This window comes from Lampris incognitus, chromosome 2 (assembly GCF_029633865.1).
Source record: "Lampris incognitus isolate fLamInc1 chromosome 2, fLamInc1.hap2, whole genome shotgun sequence".
NCBI lineage: Eukaryota > Metazoa > Chordata > Actinopteri > Lampriformes > Lampridae > Lampris > Lampris incognitus.
In genome coordinates, this window is record NC_079212.1 from 10912722 (window position 1) to 10930581 (window position 17860).

Consider the following 17860-nt stretch of genomic DNA (forward strand, 5'->3'; position numbering starts at 1 on the left):
TCTGAAGTTGTACTCTATTTCTCTCATGATCATGCAACGTTTTCCCCAGCACATAACTAAATACATTTTCTTTTGTCAATAAAAGGATTATTTCTAATTCTCTCATGGACTACAATGGAATGAGACCTAAGGGTATTTAAAATGACTTCCTGTTGGAATGCAAGGATGACATTGTGAATGATGGACACAGGAAGGTGTGGACGATGAAGATTCATTAAAAACTGTATTTCAAAACTTAAAGATAACAAGCTTAGCTGCCTTCAACATCACATCTGAAGATAGAACATTTTCAAAGGTTTGCATCTTCATGTAGATCTTGAAACAGGTATATTGTATCCGAAAAAGGCATTTTAATCAAAGTCATTTTAAAGGAATAAAATTAGATTAGGTTAAAAAGGACTTCACCCAAAAGATGTTGCTCACTTCACAATGATACACTTTTACTTTTTAAAGCCAAGGGCATTTAGTTCCCAGATAATTATCTGAAGTCAATATTGACATAAAAAACACCTGGTGCTTGCTAGTCAGTTTGCTAGCATATAATATATATAATATATATAAATCTCCCTCTCACCCTTTTTCAGGTGGTGTGTGTCTTCATCAAGCTCGGGTCCTTAACCAGAGGCCTGTGAGTTTGAGGGTTCTGCACAGTATCTTAGCTGTCCCTAGGACTACACACTTCTGGACAGAGGCCTCAGATCAATCCCAAGTTATGGCAACATCGGGAAGAAAGAGCACGAGAAGCTTGAGAAATACCAAGGGCTGAGGGAAGAACCAGATCGGAAGTGGAAGGTGAAATCCACAATAGTCCCAGTGGTAATAGGAGCACCAGGGGCTGTGACCTCCCAAACTGGGAGAGTGGCTCCAGTAGATTCCAGGAACAACATCTGAGGTCTTCGTACAGAAGAGTGCAGTTCTAGGAACAACTAAGAAACTGACCCTCAAACTCCCAGGCCTCTGGAAGAGGACCCAAGCTTGAGGAGGACATACACCAACAGAAAAAGGGTGAGAGGGAGATCTATATAATTTCACTTCAGTTAAAACAACTCAGTCCAGTGTCTATACTACGTTAGCGTCACATGTTAAAAAAGAGTTCATCTCTATAAATATATTACTATTAAATCACAATAACAATAGTATACATATATCACTAAAATTATAATATTTCATGATTCACACATAATATATATATATGGCCGGTTCAGTTCCCTTCACATTCAGTAAGGTACGGTGGGTTCTCTAGTTAAGTTCCTTCAGATTTAAATTCTCAGCAGACGGAGGTGACCTCCACCTGGTCAGATAGCAGGAAAATGAGGTTTCTAACTGATAAAACTACTTTCATTTGTTAATCAAAGTGACTGAAATGTGAATAGACACCTGGCCTGAATCCCCTAAAATTCTCAAGAACGAACACACACACACACACACACACACACACACACACACACACACACACACACACACACACACACACACACACACACACATACAACTTCTTGTCTACTCATGATGAAACTGAAACGCCAACCTCTTGCCAGTCTCTTTTACCTGTGTGCTAATTCCGACACTTTCAAGAGAAAAATCAGAGCCCGAACAGATCACTTTCAAACACAAACGGATTAGATTTTATGTGTTTACACACAAACACACGCACACCCATCTCAACATGTTCACAAATTCAAGTACCAAATGTTGTCCCAAACCATCCTCTCTGATGTAATGTTTCTGTTGCGTCATGACTATCCATGACTGTCTCTGTCAGTGTGGTTTGAGTGTCAAACAGTCTCTTCTCAGATGTATTATGTCTGCTGGTTCTCTCTTAGGACAGAAAAAGGAAGTCTTGTCTTTCTGTCTTCATGATTTGTACATCTGGTGGTTCCCTCCCGCTGCACTAGGGGGGAGCGCAGCAGCGGCTCCTGATTGGACATCGACAAAACCCATCCTCTGCCTCCTCTTCCTCTGTTCTGTCATCTTCAGAAACAGGAAATGGGAAGTGGGGTCAATTTACACATTTAAACTGTGTCTCTGTCATTAAGCTCGCAGCCATCGTCCACTGTAAACACTTAGGTCCCACTGATGAAGGTCAGTCCCATGGGGCCGACACTTCAAGGGTCCAAGGTTGCACAAAGATTTATGGGACGCTTGTGGTAACACACTACAACTAACCAGGATGTCACAATGTGACATCCACATAGGTGCTTGGTGCATGTGAAAGGTATGAAAAAGGAACATAAAAAAGCATTTTATTCATATTTAAAATAAAAAAAAGTTTCCACACAGTGTCAAGTTTTCTGTGTCTTATTCAAAACCATATGGGTTCACGTGTTGAGTTTGCTTTGACATGGGCTTCGCTAACACACACCACAAGCCCAAAGGAGCTCACGAGCAGCATTCAGAAACACAAAGTCAGAGATGAGACACCGGACGGATTCAATCGGTTCTGTAAATCACATCCAGAGGTTTTAAAACCAAGTCCAGAGAGTAAAAGTCCTGACCATTGTATTTGCTCCATCCATATTTTAAACCACTGGTTCTCAACCGGGGGGTCGGGACCCCCAAGGGGGTCGCGAGATAATTTCTGGGGGTCGCCAGACGGTGGTGGAGAAAACAAGCATGAACCCATCCAGTACCACTGCGCACCTGATGTGAAATATAGGAGTACAGGCTCTTTAATTGCTGTGCCGTCACAGTACAGCAGGCGGTGCACTCTGCGCTGGCCCTCGGAGAGCAGTACAATACTAAACGTCTGTACATTTAGTAGATAATAATAAACATTCTTCATATCAGCATCAGTACCAATAAACATTGCAGGCACTGAATGTTACAGAAGTCTAACATAAATAATTGTCACCTTTAAAACACAATCAATTTATGATTCACCTAAGACATACCTGAGCAATAACAGCTTCTGTGCAGATAATAGGGATGCATTTTAAGTGTCAGCTTCTTAAGAGGACCCTGGGATGCAGTGGTCTTGGTGGCTATTGTGCGTGGAGGAACGGTTGTCGAGAAAATCGAAGGACAGCGAGGACGACAACAAACTAATAGCAGGTGCAGTCAAGAACAACAAGGTTAATATGTAATGTATATAGTTAATATACCAAAGACTAACCTTTAGTAAGACGAGCTCACGCGTGAATAACCTCAATTTGCAATGCATAGCCGTGGGAAAAATAAAATAACATATTTTAGACCGGGGAACGGTTTTTACATTGTACCGCCTGCACCAGCGCTATCATTTGTCTTAGAACTGATTTTACTGAGTGTGTTTGTGAGGGTCAAAGTATGTGCATGAGGTGCCATTATTTCAACAAATCTAAAAACACTAATTAAAGCCAAAATTGAATTAGTTGTTGTTCTGTTTGTGGGCAAAGTGACGGTCTTCCTGTGTGAGTCTGGTAGCTTTCATGTGTTGTATTACAGTAATCCCTCAACAGTCTTGGGCAGACAGTTTATGAGCGATCAATATGTTTACATCGCGGTGTTGCCAGTTAAATGTCTCAGTGTGAACACCAACCTGATTATTCTGGGGGGTTGTGCCTCGAGAGGGTGGAGAACCACTGTGCTAAACTAGCTGATGCTAAACAACATCCTCTCCAGCTAGGTAGAGGAAACTAGTAAATGAAATCAGCTGGTTTAGTACATGGGTGGAGCAAATAACCGGTTTGGACTTTTAATTTCTGGACCTGGATTTTACACATCCGATCAACATCTGCAAGAGGAAACCGCTCATCTGTGAGGTTTGATGTGGAATAAAACCTGAGTACACCAAGATAAAAATGTGAGATATTTCATTTCCAGGAGATGTTAGTCGTTATATTCCCTGCTCAAACCTATGAGGTCACATTGCTGCTCCTGTCCATGTTGTGTGTGTGTGTGTGTGTGTGTGTGTGTGTGTGTGTGTGTGTGCGTGTGCGTGTGTGTGTGTGTGTGTGTATACCTGTTCCTTTAGCTCGGTCAGTTGGGTAGTCAGGGTGGTCACCACCTTCATGGTAGTCGATAATCGGTCCTGTAACATCCTCATTTCATTTTGCTCGCTGTCGCCGTCAGTAACCACCAGAGACATCGCCTGCATCCGCGGAAACCAGTCCAGGTTGTTATTCTGAAAGAAACAAACAAACAAATAAGGAAATAGAGAGAAAGAAAGAAAAATAAAGACCGAAGCAAAAAGTAAGAAAGGACATTGTGTTCAAAGACTCTATAGGTGTTTGTTTTATGCCCCTTTTCCACTGCATGGTACCGGCTCGACTCAACTCAACTCTACTCACTTTTTTGGTTTAACATTGGGCAAAAATTAGGGATGACACCTGGTACCAGGTACTTTTTTTGGTATCACCTCTATCGAGGTTCCAAGTGAGCTGAGCCGATACTAAAAGGTGACATGAAAACACCTCTATAAATATAGGTATATTTATTTATATTTATTTAAATATAAATAAAAATACTAGTCAACATGCCCACAAATGACCAGCGGGGCTTCGCCGTTAGGGGATACTATCTGCAGTCTGCAGTGGAAAACGAAATCCCCAAAAGTAAAGCAAGTAGAGTTGAACAGGGCAGAGTTGAGTTGAGCCAGGACCATGCAGTGGAAAAGGGGCATTAGGGGCATCATCAGTGGGTGGAACCAGAATTACTTGGCAGCAGGTCGATTATTACTGGATGCTTTCCAGACTAATATCTCACACAGATCATGGCTGGCTTTCTGAGGCAAGAAGACTTGCTCAACAAGTGATTAACCGTAATGACTTTGTTTGCACATTGTGTGTGTGTGTGTGTGTGTGTGTGTGTGTGTGTGTGTGGACCTTGATCATGTATGCTACATAGCTCTCGGGTCCGGTGTAGTCGGTTTTGTTTTTCTCACGGACCAGGACGATGAAGTAGAGATAGTTCCAGATGTTGTGCTCTAGTTTAATGTGCTCCTCAAAGGACACCGTCTTGTTGTCGAACTTGTCTCTCTCCAGACCTGCAGGTAAAAAACAGAAGGTTATTTAATCTGAGGAATCTGTTACTGACCGACAGGAAAGACGGCTTAAATAACAGTCTCTGTGTTATTTAAGCTGTGTTTCCTGTCAGTCAGTTAGTAAAACAGACTATGAGGTCTTGTCAGCCTGTCAATCAATCAGTCAGTTAGATTGGTGGCACATTTATTAATCATTGGGTGTAGTCTACTTTTTCCACCTAACCCAACTTAGGGGCGTCCGGGTAGCGTAGTGGTCTATTCCGTTGCCTACCAACATGGGTATCGCCGATTCAAATCCCCATGTTACCTCCAGCTAACCCTAACCCTAACCCTAACCCTAACCCTATGACATTTATAGAAATAGGATTATTTTACTCAGATGTGACTGAGACCTTTATCTACCTAAACTATAAAGGGTAACAGGACTTCTTTCTCTAATTACATCTGTTTCACAAGTGTAATTTATTGTATTTTAATAAGAGATCTCGCTCCCGTTTGCATTGTTAAAAGTTACTGCATAAAAATTCTGTTGTTACATATATCTGAAAGTTACTGAATACATATTCTGTTTTGTTACATATATCTGAAAGTTACTGAATACATATTCTGTGTTGATACATATATCTGAAAGTTACTGAATACATATTCTGTTTTGTTACATATATCTGAAAGTTACTGAATACATATTCTGTTTCGTTACATATATCTGAAAGTTACTGAATACATATTCTGTTTTGTTACATATATCTGAAAGTTACTGCATAAGAATTCTGTTTTGGTAACTATATCTAAGTTACAACTGAAAGCTCTTATTTTTGCCCCAAAGAGTGAATAAATGCTATAATGCCATTTAAAATGCAGTTTCTACTGTTTCTATCAAATTGCAACCCCCCTCCCCCAAGATCAGGTGGAGGGGTCCTCAGGGTAGATCAAAAATACGCAGGGGGTCCAGGACCCCAAAAAGGTTGAGAACCACTGAGTTAGATAGTTAGTGAGTTAGTTAGTGAGTTAGTTAGTGAGTTAGTTGGTGAGTTAGTTAGTGAGTTAGTTGGTGAGTTAGTTGGTGAGTTAGATAGTGAGTGAGTTAGTTAGTGAGTTAGTTAGTGAGTGAGTGAGTTGGTGAGTTAGTGAGTTAGTTGGTGAGTTAGTTGGTGAGTTAGATAGTGAGTGAGTTAGTTAGTGAGTTAGTTGAATAGGTATGTATGAAGGGAGGTAGTTGGTACCGCATATAAAACAGGTGGTCTTGAGTATCTCCTCTTTCTTCTGCTTCTCACTTCTCAAGTCAGCAAACGTGTCGATAATGACGCCGAAGATCAGGTTGAGGACGATGATGATGACTATGAAGTAGAAGAGCAGGTCATAAACCACCCTGGCTGGAAACAGCGGCTCCTGCAGAGACACCAAGAAATACCGAGATGGATCGACAGACAGACCAATCACAGCCTCTCACTCCAAAAAAACTGTACTGTAATCTACAGACAGACAGGTAGACAGACAGACAGACAGACAGACAGACAGACAGACAGACAGACAGACAGACAGACAGACAGACCAATCACAGCCTCTCACTCCAAAAAACTGTACTGTAATCTACAGACAGACAGGTAGACAGACAGACAGACAGACAGACAGACAGACAGACAGACAGACAGACCAATCACAGCCTCTCACTCCACAAAACTGTACTGTAATCTACAGACAGACAGGTAGACAGACAGACAGACAGACAGACAGACATAGATAGATAGATGTCTCCTTACGTTTTTTGATGGTTTTCGAAGAACGTCTCCAACCCCTCCTCCGTTTCTCAGACCGTGATTCAGCACCGTCACAATACACATTAACAGAGTGTCACATGCACGCTCTGTGTTATCCTCCTCTGGAACACACACACACACACACACACACACACACACACACACACACACACACACACACGTTACTACAGTCATTGTCATCGTCAGACAGAGGTCTACTTTTGGCTCATTGGACATTCACTTAAAAATCTTCATCTTCCAGAATGATTTTAAATAGCGGCACTAATACTGACACCGCTCAACCGATTCAGTCAGTCCACCAGAACTAAATGGCCATTCTAATTAACTACACAAACACAAACACAAAGACAGACAGACAGACGGATAGTTTAGATGGATAGATAGATAATTGTTACCATCATCTTTAGCAGCAGTCACAGCCGTGGTCTCGACGGTGCAGCTCACTCCGTCTGCTGAGCAGGACTCCAGGATGTCCGGAGGGGCTTGGCTGTGACCTGTCAGTACAGAAACAAGACAACCGGTTACACAACACACGCTGATGCGCCCTGCACAAAAGCACATCAGCCGTAGTTGTTCAAGGAGGAGAAAGAGCCACCCATCTACCTTCCCCAAGCAAGTCAGGGGACAGTAAAACAACTTCACACACACACACACACACACACATCACTCTTAAGGTCAGAGGCTGGTAAGTCCTGAATAAGATGGCTGATGACACAGTTTGGGGTCAAAGGTTAGGATCTGGTTTCAGGGGTTAGGAGCAGGAGGTTTGTGAGGCAGGTGGTCAACATCAGAATAAGAATCTGTTTAAAATGAAAAGCATTTATTTATTATACTTCTTACATATGACTAATAACATACTAATACTAGTATATCAAAATATTATGGTAACATACTATACTACCAATATGCTAATATTCTATATTAATATACTTTACTTATCCAATTATAGTATACTATTATATCATTAAATCATATTAATTTTCCAACATTATATGAAAACATTAGAAACACTACACATATATTACATGAAATACAACAAGAAGTGACAGTTTGTGTTGTTAGCTGTTCTGTTAGATGTTCAGATTCCTGTGTACTACAATAGTAGTATTTATTTTTGAAGTATTACATTCTATCCTTATAGGACTCTTATGACATGTTTACTAAAGTCTAAATAATATTTATTATGTTCACAACTAATATCCATGATCAAATCATTTCTTTTTTTGGGGGGGGGGGTTTCCTCCCCCTTTTCTCCCCAATTGTATCCAGCCAACTACCCCCCACTCTTCCGAGTCGTTCCGGTCGCTGCTCCACCCCCTCTGCCGATCCGGGGAGGGCTGCAGACTACCACATACCTCCTCCGATACATGTGGAGTCGCCAGCTGCTTCTTTTCACCTGACAGTGAGGAGTTTCGCCAGGGGGACGCAGCACGTGGGAGGATCACACTATTCCCCCAGTTCCCCCTCCCCCCTGAACTGGCGCGCCGACCGACCAGAGGAGGCGCACACCCACATCCGGCTTCCCCCCCGCAGACACGGCCAATTGTGCCTGTAGGGATGCCCGACTAAGCCGGCGATAACATGGGGATTCGAACCGGCGATTCCCGTGTTGGGATCAAATAATTTCTGCTGGACTATTAGGCTGTATTTCAAATATCTGACCTAAGTTAATAAATAGGTTAGGAGTCAGGGGTCAAAGGTCAGATGTAACAGGGGAGGGGAGTTACCTTCGGCTATCTGTGGCAGTAGGTCGACCTCCATGATGAAATCGTTTTTGAGGCACAAGAAACCGACGATGGAGAAAAGATAGACCAGGATGAGCGCCAGCAGCGCAGTCAGCAGGATGGAGCGACCGTTACGGGTCACGCTCTTGATCACATTAAACAAGGTCTCCTCACGATAGATCAGGTCAAACAACTGCAGAGAGACAGAGAGAGAGAGATGTGAAAAGACAGAACAGACGGACAGACATATTGACATCAGTCAGACTCGGTTCATATCTTCAGGGTGTGTCACGTGCTGTGCTACTCTGTGTGTATGATGCTCTTGGTTTATAAAGCACTGAATGGTTTAGGGCCATGACACATTTCTGCTCTACTGCTGCGCTATGAACCATCCAGACCTCTCAGATGGTCTGGGACAGGTCCGCTTTCTGTCCCCAGAGTCTAAACTAAACATGGAGAGGCAGCTGTCAGTTTTTATGCACCACATATCTGGAAAAAACAACTCCCTGAAAACTGCAGGTCTGCTACAACCCTCCGCCTTTTAAATCGAGGCTGAAGACTTTGCTCTTTGCCGCTACCTTTTATTAAATAAACTTGAAGTTTTTGATTTTCATCTTACACTGCACTGTAACTTTTACTCTTTTTGTTTGTTTTGAAATGTCTTTTTATTGCCTTATTTTGCTTTTCTTAATGCCTTTTAGGTTTAATATAAAGCGCTTTGAGGGCGTCCGGGTGGCGTGGCGGTCTATTCCGTTGCCGACCAACACGGGGATCCTGGTTTGAATCCCCGTGTTACCTCCGACTTGGTCAGGCGTCCCTACAGACACAATTGGCCGTGTCTGTGGGTGGGAAGCTGGATATGGGTGCATGTCCTGGTCGCTGCACTAGCGCCTCCTCTGGTCGGTTGGGGCGCCTATTTGGGGGGGAGGGGGAACTGGGGGGGGGGGGGAATAGCGTGATCCTTGCCACGCGCTACGTCCCCCTGGTGAAACTCCTCACTGTCAGGTGAAAAGAAGCGGCTGGTGACTCCACATGTATCGGAGGAGGCGTGTGGTAGTCTGCAGCCCTCCCCCGAATCGGTCGAGGGGGTGGAGCAGCGACCGGGACGGCTCAGAAGAGCGGGGTAATTGGCTTGTTATGATTGGGGAGAAAAAAAAAAAAGGGGGGGGCATAAAAATAAATAAATAAAGCACTTTGAACTGCCTTGTTGCTGAAATGTGCTACATGAATAAATCTGCCTCGCCTTGTGTGTATTCGTACATGCAGTACATGGGGGATCGTTAGAGAGTACACACTGTACCAGTATACTGTAGAAGAGCTCGTGCACACACAGTCCCAGCGTTGAGGTCAGGACATATCCCAGATGATACAGGAACTCCACGTCCATCACCATCGCTCTATATCCCATAATAAACGTCCCGTTGTTCCCGACAAAACTCACCACAAACACCACCTTGTTAATGAGCTGCAGAGACACAACACACAGAGACACAGACAGGAGCCGGAGAAAGGGTCAGAGGTTTAAACATCAGCTGTTTGTTTTTTTTACTGTACTTGACATGACAGTTTCATTGCCAGGATATCATAAAACGTGGCATGCTGACGGGTTATATCAAACCAGCTCAAATATCTTCCCAAGGTCTGATGGCTGAAATCTGTGTCGGAAAATTTCTGTAATTTTCCCCGAAATTGACTTTCCAACATCTGTGGTGGGTTTTCTTACATTGAGCGTCCCGAGCAGCACCAGGGTGTTGCCGATGCCAAGGTGGTAGATGGAGCGCAGAATCAGAGCCACGGTGAGCGGTCTGAGGCCGTAACGCTGAGAGAAGAGCCCCAGAACAGAAAGACCAGCCAAGATCCAGAACAGCATCAGCAACAGTGAGTCGTCTATCGCTCCTACAGAGAGCAAGAGAGAGAGAGAGAGAGAGAGAGAGAGAGAGAGAGAGAGAGAGAGAGAGAGAGAGAGAGAGAGAGAGAGAGAGAGAGAGAGAGAGAGAGAGAGAGAGAGAGAGAGAGAGAGAGAGAGAGAGAGAGAGAGAGAGAGAAGAGGAAGAGAGATTCATGTGATAACAGACTAAGTTTTGGAGGCTGAAAGTCTTTCTTTCTGTTAAGGGTTTCTATCGTTAACAGTATTTCAAGTAGGAATCTCGAAGATTTCCACTGTCCACTATCTTTTAATAGTCGACTATCTTTGAAGCTTCTCTCTGATTGGCCCACCACAGAGGAAGTTCCACCTTCTCCTCTCTGGTGGACCAATCACTGCTGACAAAAGTAAAACGTGCCAGTTCCTGTCATGCTTCATAGGCGTAGCCTGAATTTTTGTTGACAGTGTCGTACTGATCCCATGTTTTAAATGTAAACGCTTTCATAAGCAAAGGCTTTCATGAACTGAGAGTCAGCTGAATCGTGACTGTTACCATAGCGATAGATAGCAACGAAACAGATATTACATGAAAAAATTCAGATTATCATTTTATTATTAGATTGATTTTGTGTGACACTAACAGTTAAAGTAGCAGCAGCATTGGTGGTAGTATTAGTAATTAATAATAGTAATATTAATAGTAATAGTAATATAACAGTACCTTGTCCAGAGTCATATGGGTAGAAGAAAGCAATGATGAGGTTGATGAAGACGGCCAGATTGAAGGAGATGGAGCCCCATAGTGTCATCCTTCTAGAAAACCAGTATAACACAGGTATACCTACAATGTAACACACACACACACACACACACACATACACACAAAATATTAATATGCATAGATACATACTTATATACATATGTGCTCTCACACACACAAACACACACACACGCACACACACACGAGGACCAGATTTAAGTAAATGCTTTATAATACTAATGTAATTACATGAAACACACATCTGACCCTTCATCCCATCAATAATAAGAGCAATATGTGGTCTACAACAGTGTGTGTGTGTATGTGTGTGTGTGTGTGTGTGTGTGCGCGCGCGCATGCTTATGTGTGTTTAATTTATTTCTCACTCCTCAGCTTCTTCTGCCATTCCATCTCTCCATGGAGGAAGGAGGCCTGATCAAAGAAGTGGGTGACCTTTGACCCCTGATCATCTTGCTCAGTTGTGTTGAACACACGGAACTTGGACTCCTCTGTCAGGAATTCACAGATGGGGTGAACGGGAAAAACAATCTGCTCCATACTGCGATCCTCACGCACTATCTAGAGGTGGAGATGGAGACGAAGAGACACTTTATAATACCTCGATCTGGACAGTGAGTTGGCTGTAGGATTGTCAAGGTAGTAGCATTAGTACTTACAGCAGTACTTATAGTGGTAGATAGTAATGGTACCTCTATCTGGGCAGTGAGTTGGTCATAGTGTTCCAGCGGGTCTTGTTCTACCACAGTATTTGGTGCTGAAGACTTCAACATCTGAGACAGAGGGCGGTTGTTCAGGTTCAGCTGATGAGAGACAGACAGATAGACAGACAGACAGACAGACAGACAGACAGACAGACAGACAGACAGACAGACAGACAGACAGACAGGTAGCAACATGATGATAAAATCATTATTACTGAACAGCATCATAACAACAGAATCATTTTTAATACAGTAGACAACAGTTTAGAATTAAAAACAGAGACAGGGAATAGAGAGCTCCTCAATTTACAAAAACATTCATTGACTGTTATTACAAACCTTTACAACACTACAGATGGACAAGCAGATGGACAGACAGGAAGACAGGCAGGCGGACAAACAAACAGGTACACAAGACAACAGGTAAGTAGACAGACAGAAAGGTAGACAGGAAGACAGACAAACAGGTAGACAGGCAGAGATGCTCACCATGGAGGAGATTCCCTCCTCTCCATCCTCTTTGCTCCTCTTTGGAGGTTTCAGGAGGTTCAGCAGGATCTTGTTGTGCCGGGCCAACTGGCAGATAAACACAAACAAGTTCAATTCGTTCATTTCCTTCGGTCTCAACTAAAAAAAACAGCTGACAAAGAACCAAAAAGACAACAGCTGGTAACTGATTGACAGGAGGACGGATCTCCTGTTAACCAACAGTAAAGATCGCGGCGCAAATTCATGTTTGCAGCGGCCTCACCCAGTACCAGTATGGGAAGGTGGCGGCACGAATTCATGTTTGCGGCAGCCTCACCCAGTGCCGTCCATGCAGTGCCTTTGTCCACGTCTGTCTAAATATGTGTCTTCATTTGATGGCTGGGAGAGCTGGCGCTGGATCAGCTGGGGGAGCCTGGTCTTCTGCGTGCTGTGGACCCAGGGACCACGGCCCTGCCCGGAGCTGTGCCCGAAGAGAAAACATCGAGGGCGGTCTGACAGGATGCGGAAGCGGGGCAGGCTAAGCTAACTGCTAGCCCATGCAGACTGGCGTTCCGATAACACTGAGGGTGGTCTGGCGGTGGCCTCGCCTCACGTTGACTGTTTTTAGTGGCGTCGTGTGGACTGCGGGGAGGTGTGTCGAAGGTGTCTGGCTGGGAGAGCTGGCATTGGATCGACTAGGGGAGCCTGGTCTGCTGTGTCCTGTGGGCCCAAGCACCACAGCCCTGTCCAAAGCTGTGCCCACAGAGGAAACACCGAGGGCGGTCTGACAAGACACAGAAGCGGGGCAGGCTAAGCTAACTGCTAGCCCATGAAGACCGGCAGTTCCAACAGTCATCCTGGTTGGCGTTCGTTCAACTGGACAGTGATTTTTTTTTTTGCTGTTTAGTTTGGATATATGTGTTCTTGTAGTTTCGGGATATGTGTTGTTGTCTTTGTGTTGTGCTGCTGTGGGCTGGGGGAAACGATATTTTGTTATTGCCATTTTGAAATGACAATAAAGTGTTCCTGATTCCTAAAGCACAGAGCCATGCAGCCAGCCAATGAGGGGCTGAGTTTGTACCTGCAGTGCCAGGATGTAGATGTTATGTCCAACCTCCCTGGGAGAGACCTCGCTTTCCTCAAACTCACTCTCCTGTTGGTAGGCCTTCTTTATGACGTCAACCTGGACTCACACACACACACACACACACACACACACACACACACACACACACACACACACACACACACACAAACAATATGAGAGAGAGCAGGAGGAGGATGAGGAGAGGAGGGAGGGAAAAATAGAATGAAGGAGGAGAGAAGGAGAGATGGTCTGACCAGTTCTCGGGGTCGAAGGTTGAACAGAATTCTCTCTGCATTCTCGCTGTCATGACGACTCTCCATCAGAGCCAACAGCAGCTTGGAAGCATTGTCCTAGCAACCAGAGACACCATCAACATCAGCATCAATGTCAATATAATCTTCAACAACTGTCACTGAAGTGTGATTGACTCTCTACCCCCGAACCAAAAATTTATGTTAAAATAAGATAAGATAAGATAAGATAAGTTAAGATAGACTTTATTGTCCCAAAGGAAATTTGTCTTGGACACATACAAGTAACAGTGCATATACACCAATCAGCCAAAACAATAAAACCACTGACAGGTAAGTGAATAACATTGATTATCTTGTTACAATGGCACCTGTCAAGGGGTGGGATATATTAGGCAGCAAGTGAACAGTCGGTTCTTGAACTGGATGTGTTGGAAGGAGGAAAAATAGGCAAGCGTGAGGATCTGAGCGACTTTGTCACGGGCCAAACTGTGATGGCTAGATGACTGATCAAAGCATCTTCAAAATGGCAGGTCTTGTGGGGTGTTCCTGGTATGTAGTGGTCAGTACCTACCGAAAGTGGTCCAAGGAAGGACAATTGGTGAACCGGCAGCAAGGTCATGGATGCCCAAAGCTCACTGATGCACATGGGGAGTGAAGGCTAACCTGTCTGGACTGATCCCACGCAAGAGCTACTGTAGCTCAAATTGCTGAAAAAGTGAATGCTGCTTCCTCAGCCTGCACCCTACTCTCGCTACAGATCACAATGTCATCTGCAAACATCATAGTCCACAGAGACTCCTGCCTGATCTCATCCATCAACCTGTCCATCACCACTGCAAACAAGAAAAGGCTTTGAGCCAATTTTTGATGTAATACCACCTCAACCTTGAACCCATCTGTCATTCCTACCACACACCTCACCACTGTCACACTGCCCTCATACATATCCTGCACCACTCCTACATACTTCTCTGCCACTCCCGACTTCCTCATACCATACCACACCTCCTCTCTTGGCATGCTGCCATATGCTTTCTCTAAATCCACAAAGACACAATGTAACTCCTTCTGGCCTTCTCTATACTTCTCCATCAACATTCCCAAAGCAAACATCACATCTGTGGTGCTCTTTCATGGCATGAAACCATACTGCTGCTCGCTGATCGTCACCTCTCCTCTTAACCTAGCTTCTATTACTCTTTCCCAAATCTTCATGCTGTGGCTGATCAACTTTATACCTCTGTAGTTGCTACAGTTCTGCACGTCGCCCTTATTCTTGAAAATCTGTATTCTTCTCCACTCCTCGGGCATCCTCTCACTTTCCAAGATTGTGTTAAACAATCTAGTTAAAAACCCCACTGCCATCTCTCCTAAACATCTTCATGCCTCCACAGTATGTCATCTGGACCAACTGCCTTTCCACCCTTCATCCTCTTCATAGCTGCCCTCACTTCCTCCTTGCTGATCCACCACACTTCCTGATTCACTATCCCCACATCATCCAACCTTCTCTCTCTTTCATTTTCTTCATTCATCAGCCCCTCAAAGTACACCTTCCACCTTCTCAACACACTCTCCTCGCTTGTCAGCTCATTTCCTTCTCTATCCTTGATCACCCTAACCTGCTGCACATCCTTCCCAGCTCGGTCCCTCTGTCTAGCCAATTAGTACAAGTCCTTTTCTCCTCCCCTAGTGTCTAACCTCTCAAACAACTCACCATACGCCTTTCGCTTTGCCACCTCTCTCTTCACTTTACACTGCATCTCCTTGTACTCCTGTCTGCTTCCTTCAGTTCTCTGACTATCCCGCTTCTTCTTTGCCGACCTCTTCCTCTGTATACTTTGCTGTACTTCCCCATTCCACCACCAAGTCTCCTTGTCTTCCTTCCTCTGTCCTGATGACACACTAAGTACCTTCCTAGCTGTCTCCCTCACTATTTCTGCAGTGCTTGCCCCGCCATCCAGCAACTCTTCACTACCACCCAGTGCCTGTTTTAATGCCTCCACCTCCTCCACGTGATGGCGGCGAAGTGATTACTACGTTTTGGCTAGAGCTCCATGCCACTCAGCTCTAATTATGTTTATCCTGACAACAACTGTGCGTTGAAAGCCACTTTTGGTATTAACATTTTGTGCCATGTCCTTAGAGAACTTTCGGCCACAGTCTTTTCACAAAATGGGAAGAAACTAAAAGAATAGAAACAAAAAGGAAACCCCGTCTGTTGCCGGTAAGTGCACACAAGATGGCGACCAGACCGAATCTGATATCTCTGATGAACTTGACCCAGCCCTCGCCAAAGCCTTTAAGTTGATGACTGCTAATATTATCAAAGTAATAGATGAAAAACAGCCGGCTGAGACTATTCATAAGCATTCTGTGGCCCCCCAGGCTGCTAGCAAGAGGCTACATGAAGCACAAGCTAGGATCCCAGTGGCTGAAAGCTACATGCTACATCTCAAGGGGCTATCAAACATTGGCGCTGCACCCTCAAGAGGAAACAGTTCTTGTTCTAGGCAGAAATGAATGGCACCACTCATACAAACCAAACCAGACAGACTACAGACCACACACACACACACACACACACACACATGAACAAACAAAGGTACTGAAGCTTACAGTGGGTATATTTGATGTGGTATACTCTGTATAAAGTACAAGATAGACATACCTTCAGTTGTAGTACCATCTCCATGCGGTACCGACAGAGAGGACTGATGTCATTCAGGATCAGTGCTGTGATGATGTCAATGCCGTTGGACTCATGCGTCACAATGCATGTCTGAGACACACACACACACACACACACACACACACACACACACACACACACACACACACACACACACCGATACAAAATCAACATCAATCACTACTCTGTAATAAATGGCAAATATTTAGATACACAACTGTGTCAGATTAATGTATTCAATTTCCTTATCCAAATATTTGACTCAAACCTCATTAAAGAGTTTAACTATATGTTTCTGTAACAGGTAACAATTATTTTGTTTTATATCCGATCTACTTCTGTATATTTGTATTAAATTCCTCGTTTTTCTAGTTTTTATCTCTGTGACACTGGTTTGTCTGGTGGTGTGAGTTCGAGATACAGTAGTCTACCTAGTTTAGTTTAACTGGTTCTGTGTATCAGTGGTAGATTAGTTTAACTTGTTCTATATCTCTGGGCTTGAGTAGATTTAGTTGTTTTATTACTCTGTCATGGATTAGATTCGGTGGTTGTACTACTCTGTGATAGATTAGTGTACCTGGTTCTCCTGACAGGGCCCCTGGCAGTACTCTGTGAGCGTCTCCAGGGTTTGTGTGATCAGATGGACGTTTGACTCATTGATGTAAAGTCCCAGCAGCCCCAAACCACCGGTGGTACTTCCACACATGATGTCCAGGAACTGAAGAGTCTCACAAACCAGGTTATAGTTGGTCTTATTGTTCTGGCAACGCAGAAAGTTCTGGACGGGGACACACACACACACACACACACTTACTGTGTCATTCAACATTTCAAAGTTTTCTGTCTTAGTTGAATTACAGGTTGGTCGGCTGGTAAGTTATTGTTAAGAATCAGAATCACGTCTCTTGGCCATGTAGGTTTGCACACACGTGGAATTTGACTTCAGTTTCGTGGCTCTCTCAGTGTACCTAACATAGAATAACAACACAACAATATAAACTTCAGATATATACACAAGGAATGACTAAAGCCTCCTACAGACTGTGCGAGTTTAGTAATCCTATGAGTTTATTGCAAGCCACACTGTGCGATATGAATCTAATAAACTTGGGTACGACATCAAGTTTGTAGACTAGTATGTAGACTACGATAACACCTACTGAATTGCAGGCTACGACGCATGCCCATAAAAACATCATCAGTGTGTGTGCCGCATCAGCGCGTGGAACCAATCTCCACCGCTGGCAGAGCAACATGACGCCAAGCAGGAATTGAGTCCTTTCAATTGTCGCCGCAGCGCATTTTGCTCCTTTTGTTGTACATTTTGTTAGCTCGTTTTGTTGAATCCATCGCATTTGGGACACAGATGCTAACAGTCTGTTTGTTTGGGTTTAGCGCCAGCAAAGATTCTGCATTGACCAGTGCGTTATTTCATGCTGCGTTTCTATTGGTCAGTTAAGTACAGCATTTCCCAGCCCAGTCCTCAAGGAACCCCTATCCTGCAGATTTTCATTGTAACCCTGCATTAGGTAGCCCTGCTTGTACTTACCC

General features: G+C 44.0%; 1 protein-coding gene across 1 annotated transcript in view; it reads right to left on the reverse strand.

Annotated features, from left to right (window-relative positions):
- Positions 1-226: 226 nt before the first annotated feature.
- The window catches only part of LOC130108314 (inositol 1,4,5-trisphosphate receptor type 3-like), an 82223-nt gene continuing 64589 nt past the window's right edge, over positions 227-17860 (reverse strand). The window contains 17 exon segments of the mRNA XM_056275211.1: positions 227-1971; positions 3941-4102; positions 4803-4963; positions 6184-6349; positions 6721-6839; positions 7134-7232; positions 8466-8655; positions 9763-9927; positions 10186-10358; positions 11048-11167; positions 11473-11665; positions 11797-11907; positions 12298-12384; positions 13358-13459; positions 13618-13713; positions 16289-16399; positions 16887-17087. Coding sequence (XP_056131186.1) covers positions 1855-1971; positions 3941-4102; positions 4803-4963; positions 6184-6349; positions 6721-6839; positions 7134-7232; positions 8466-8655; positions 9763-9927; positions 10186-10358; positions 11048-11167; positions 11473-11665; positions 11797-11907; positions 12298-12384; positions 13358-13459; positions 13618-13713; positions 16289-16399; positions 16887-17087 — 2373 coding nt within the window. The 3' untranslated portion in view covers positions 227-1854.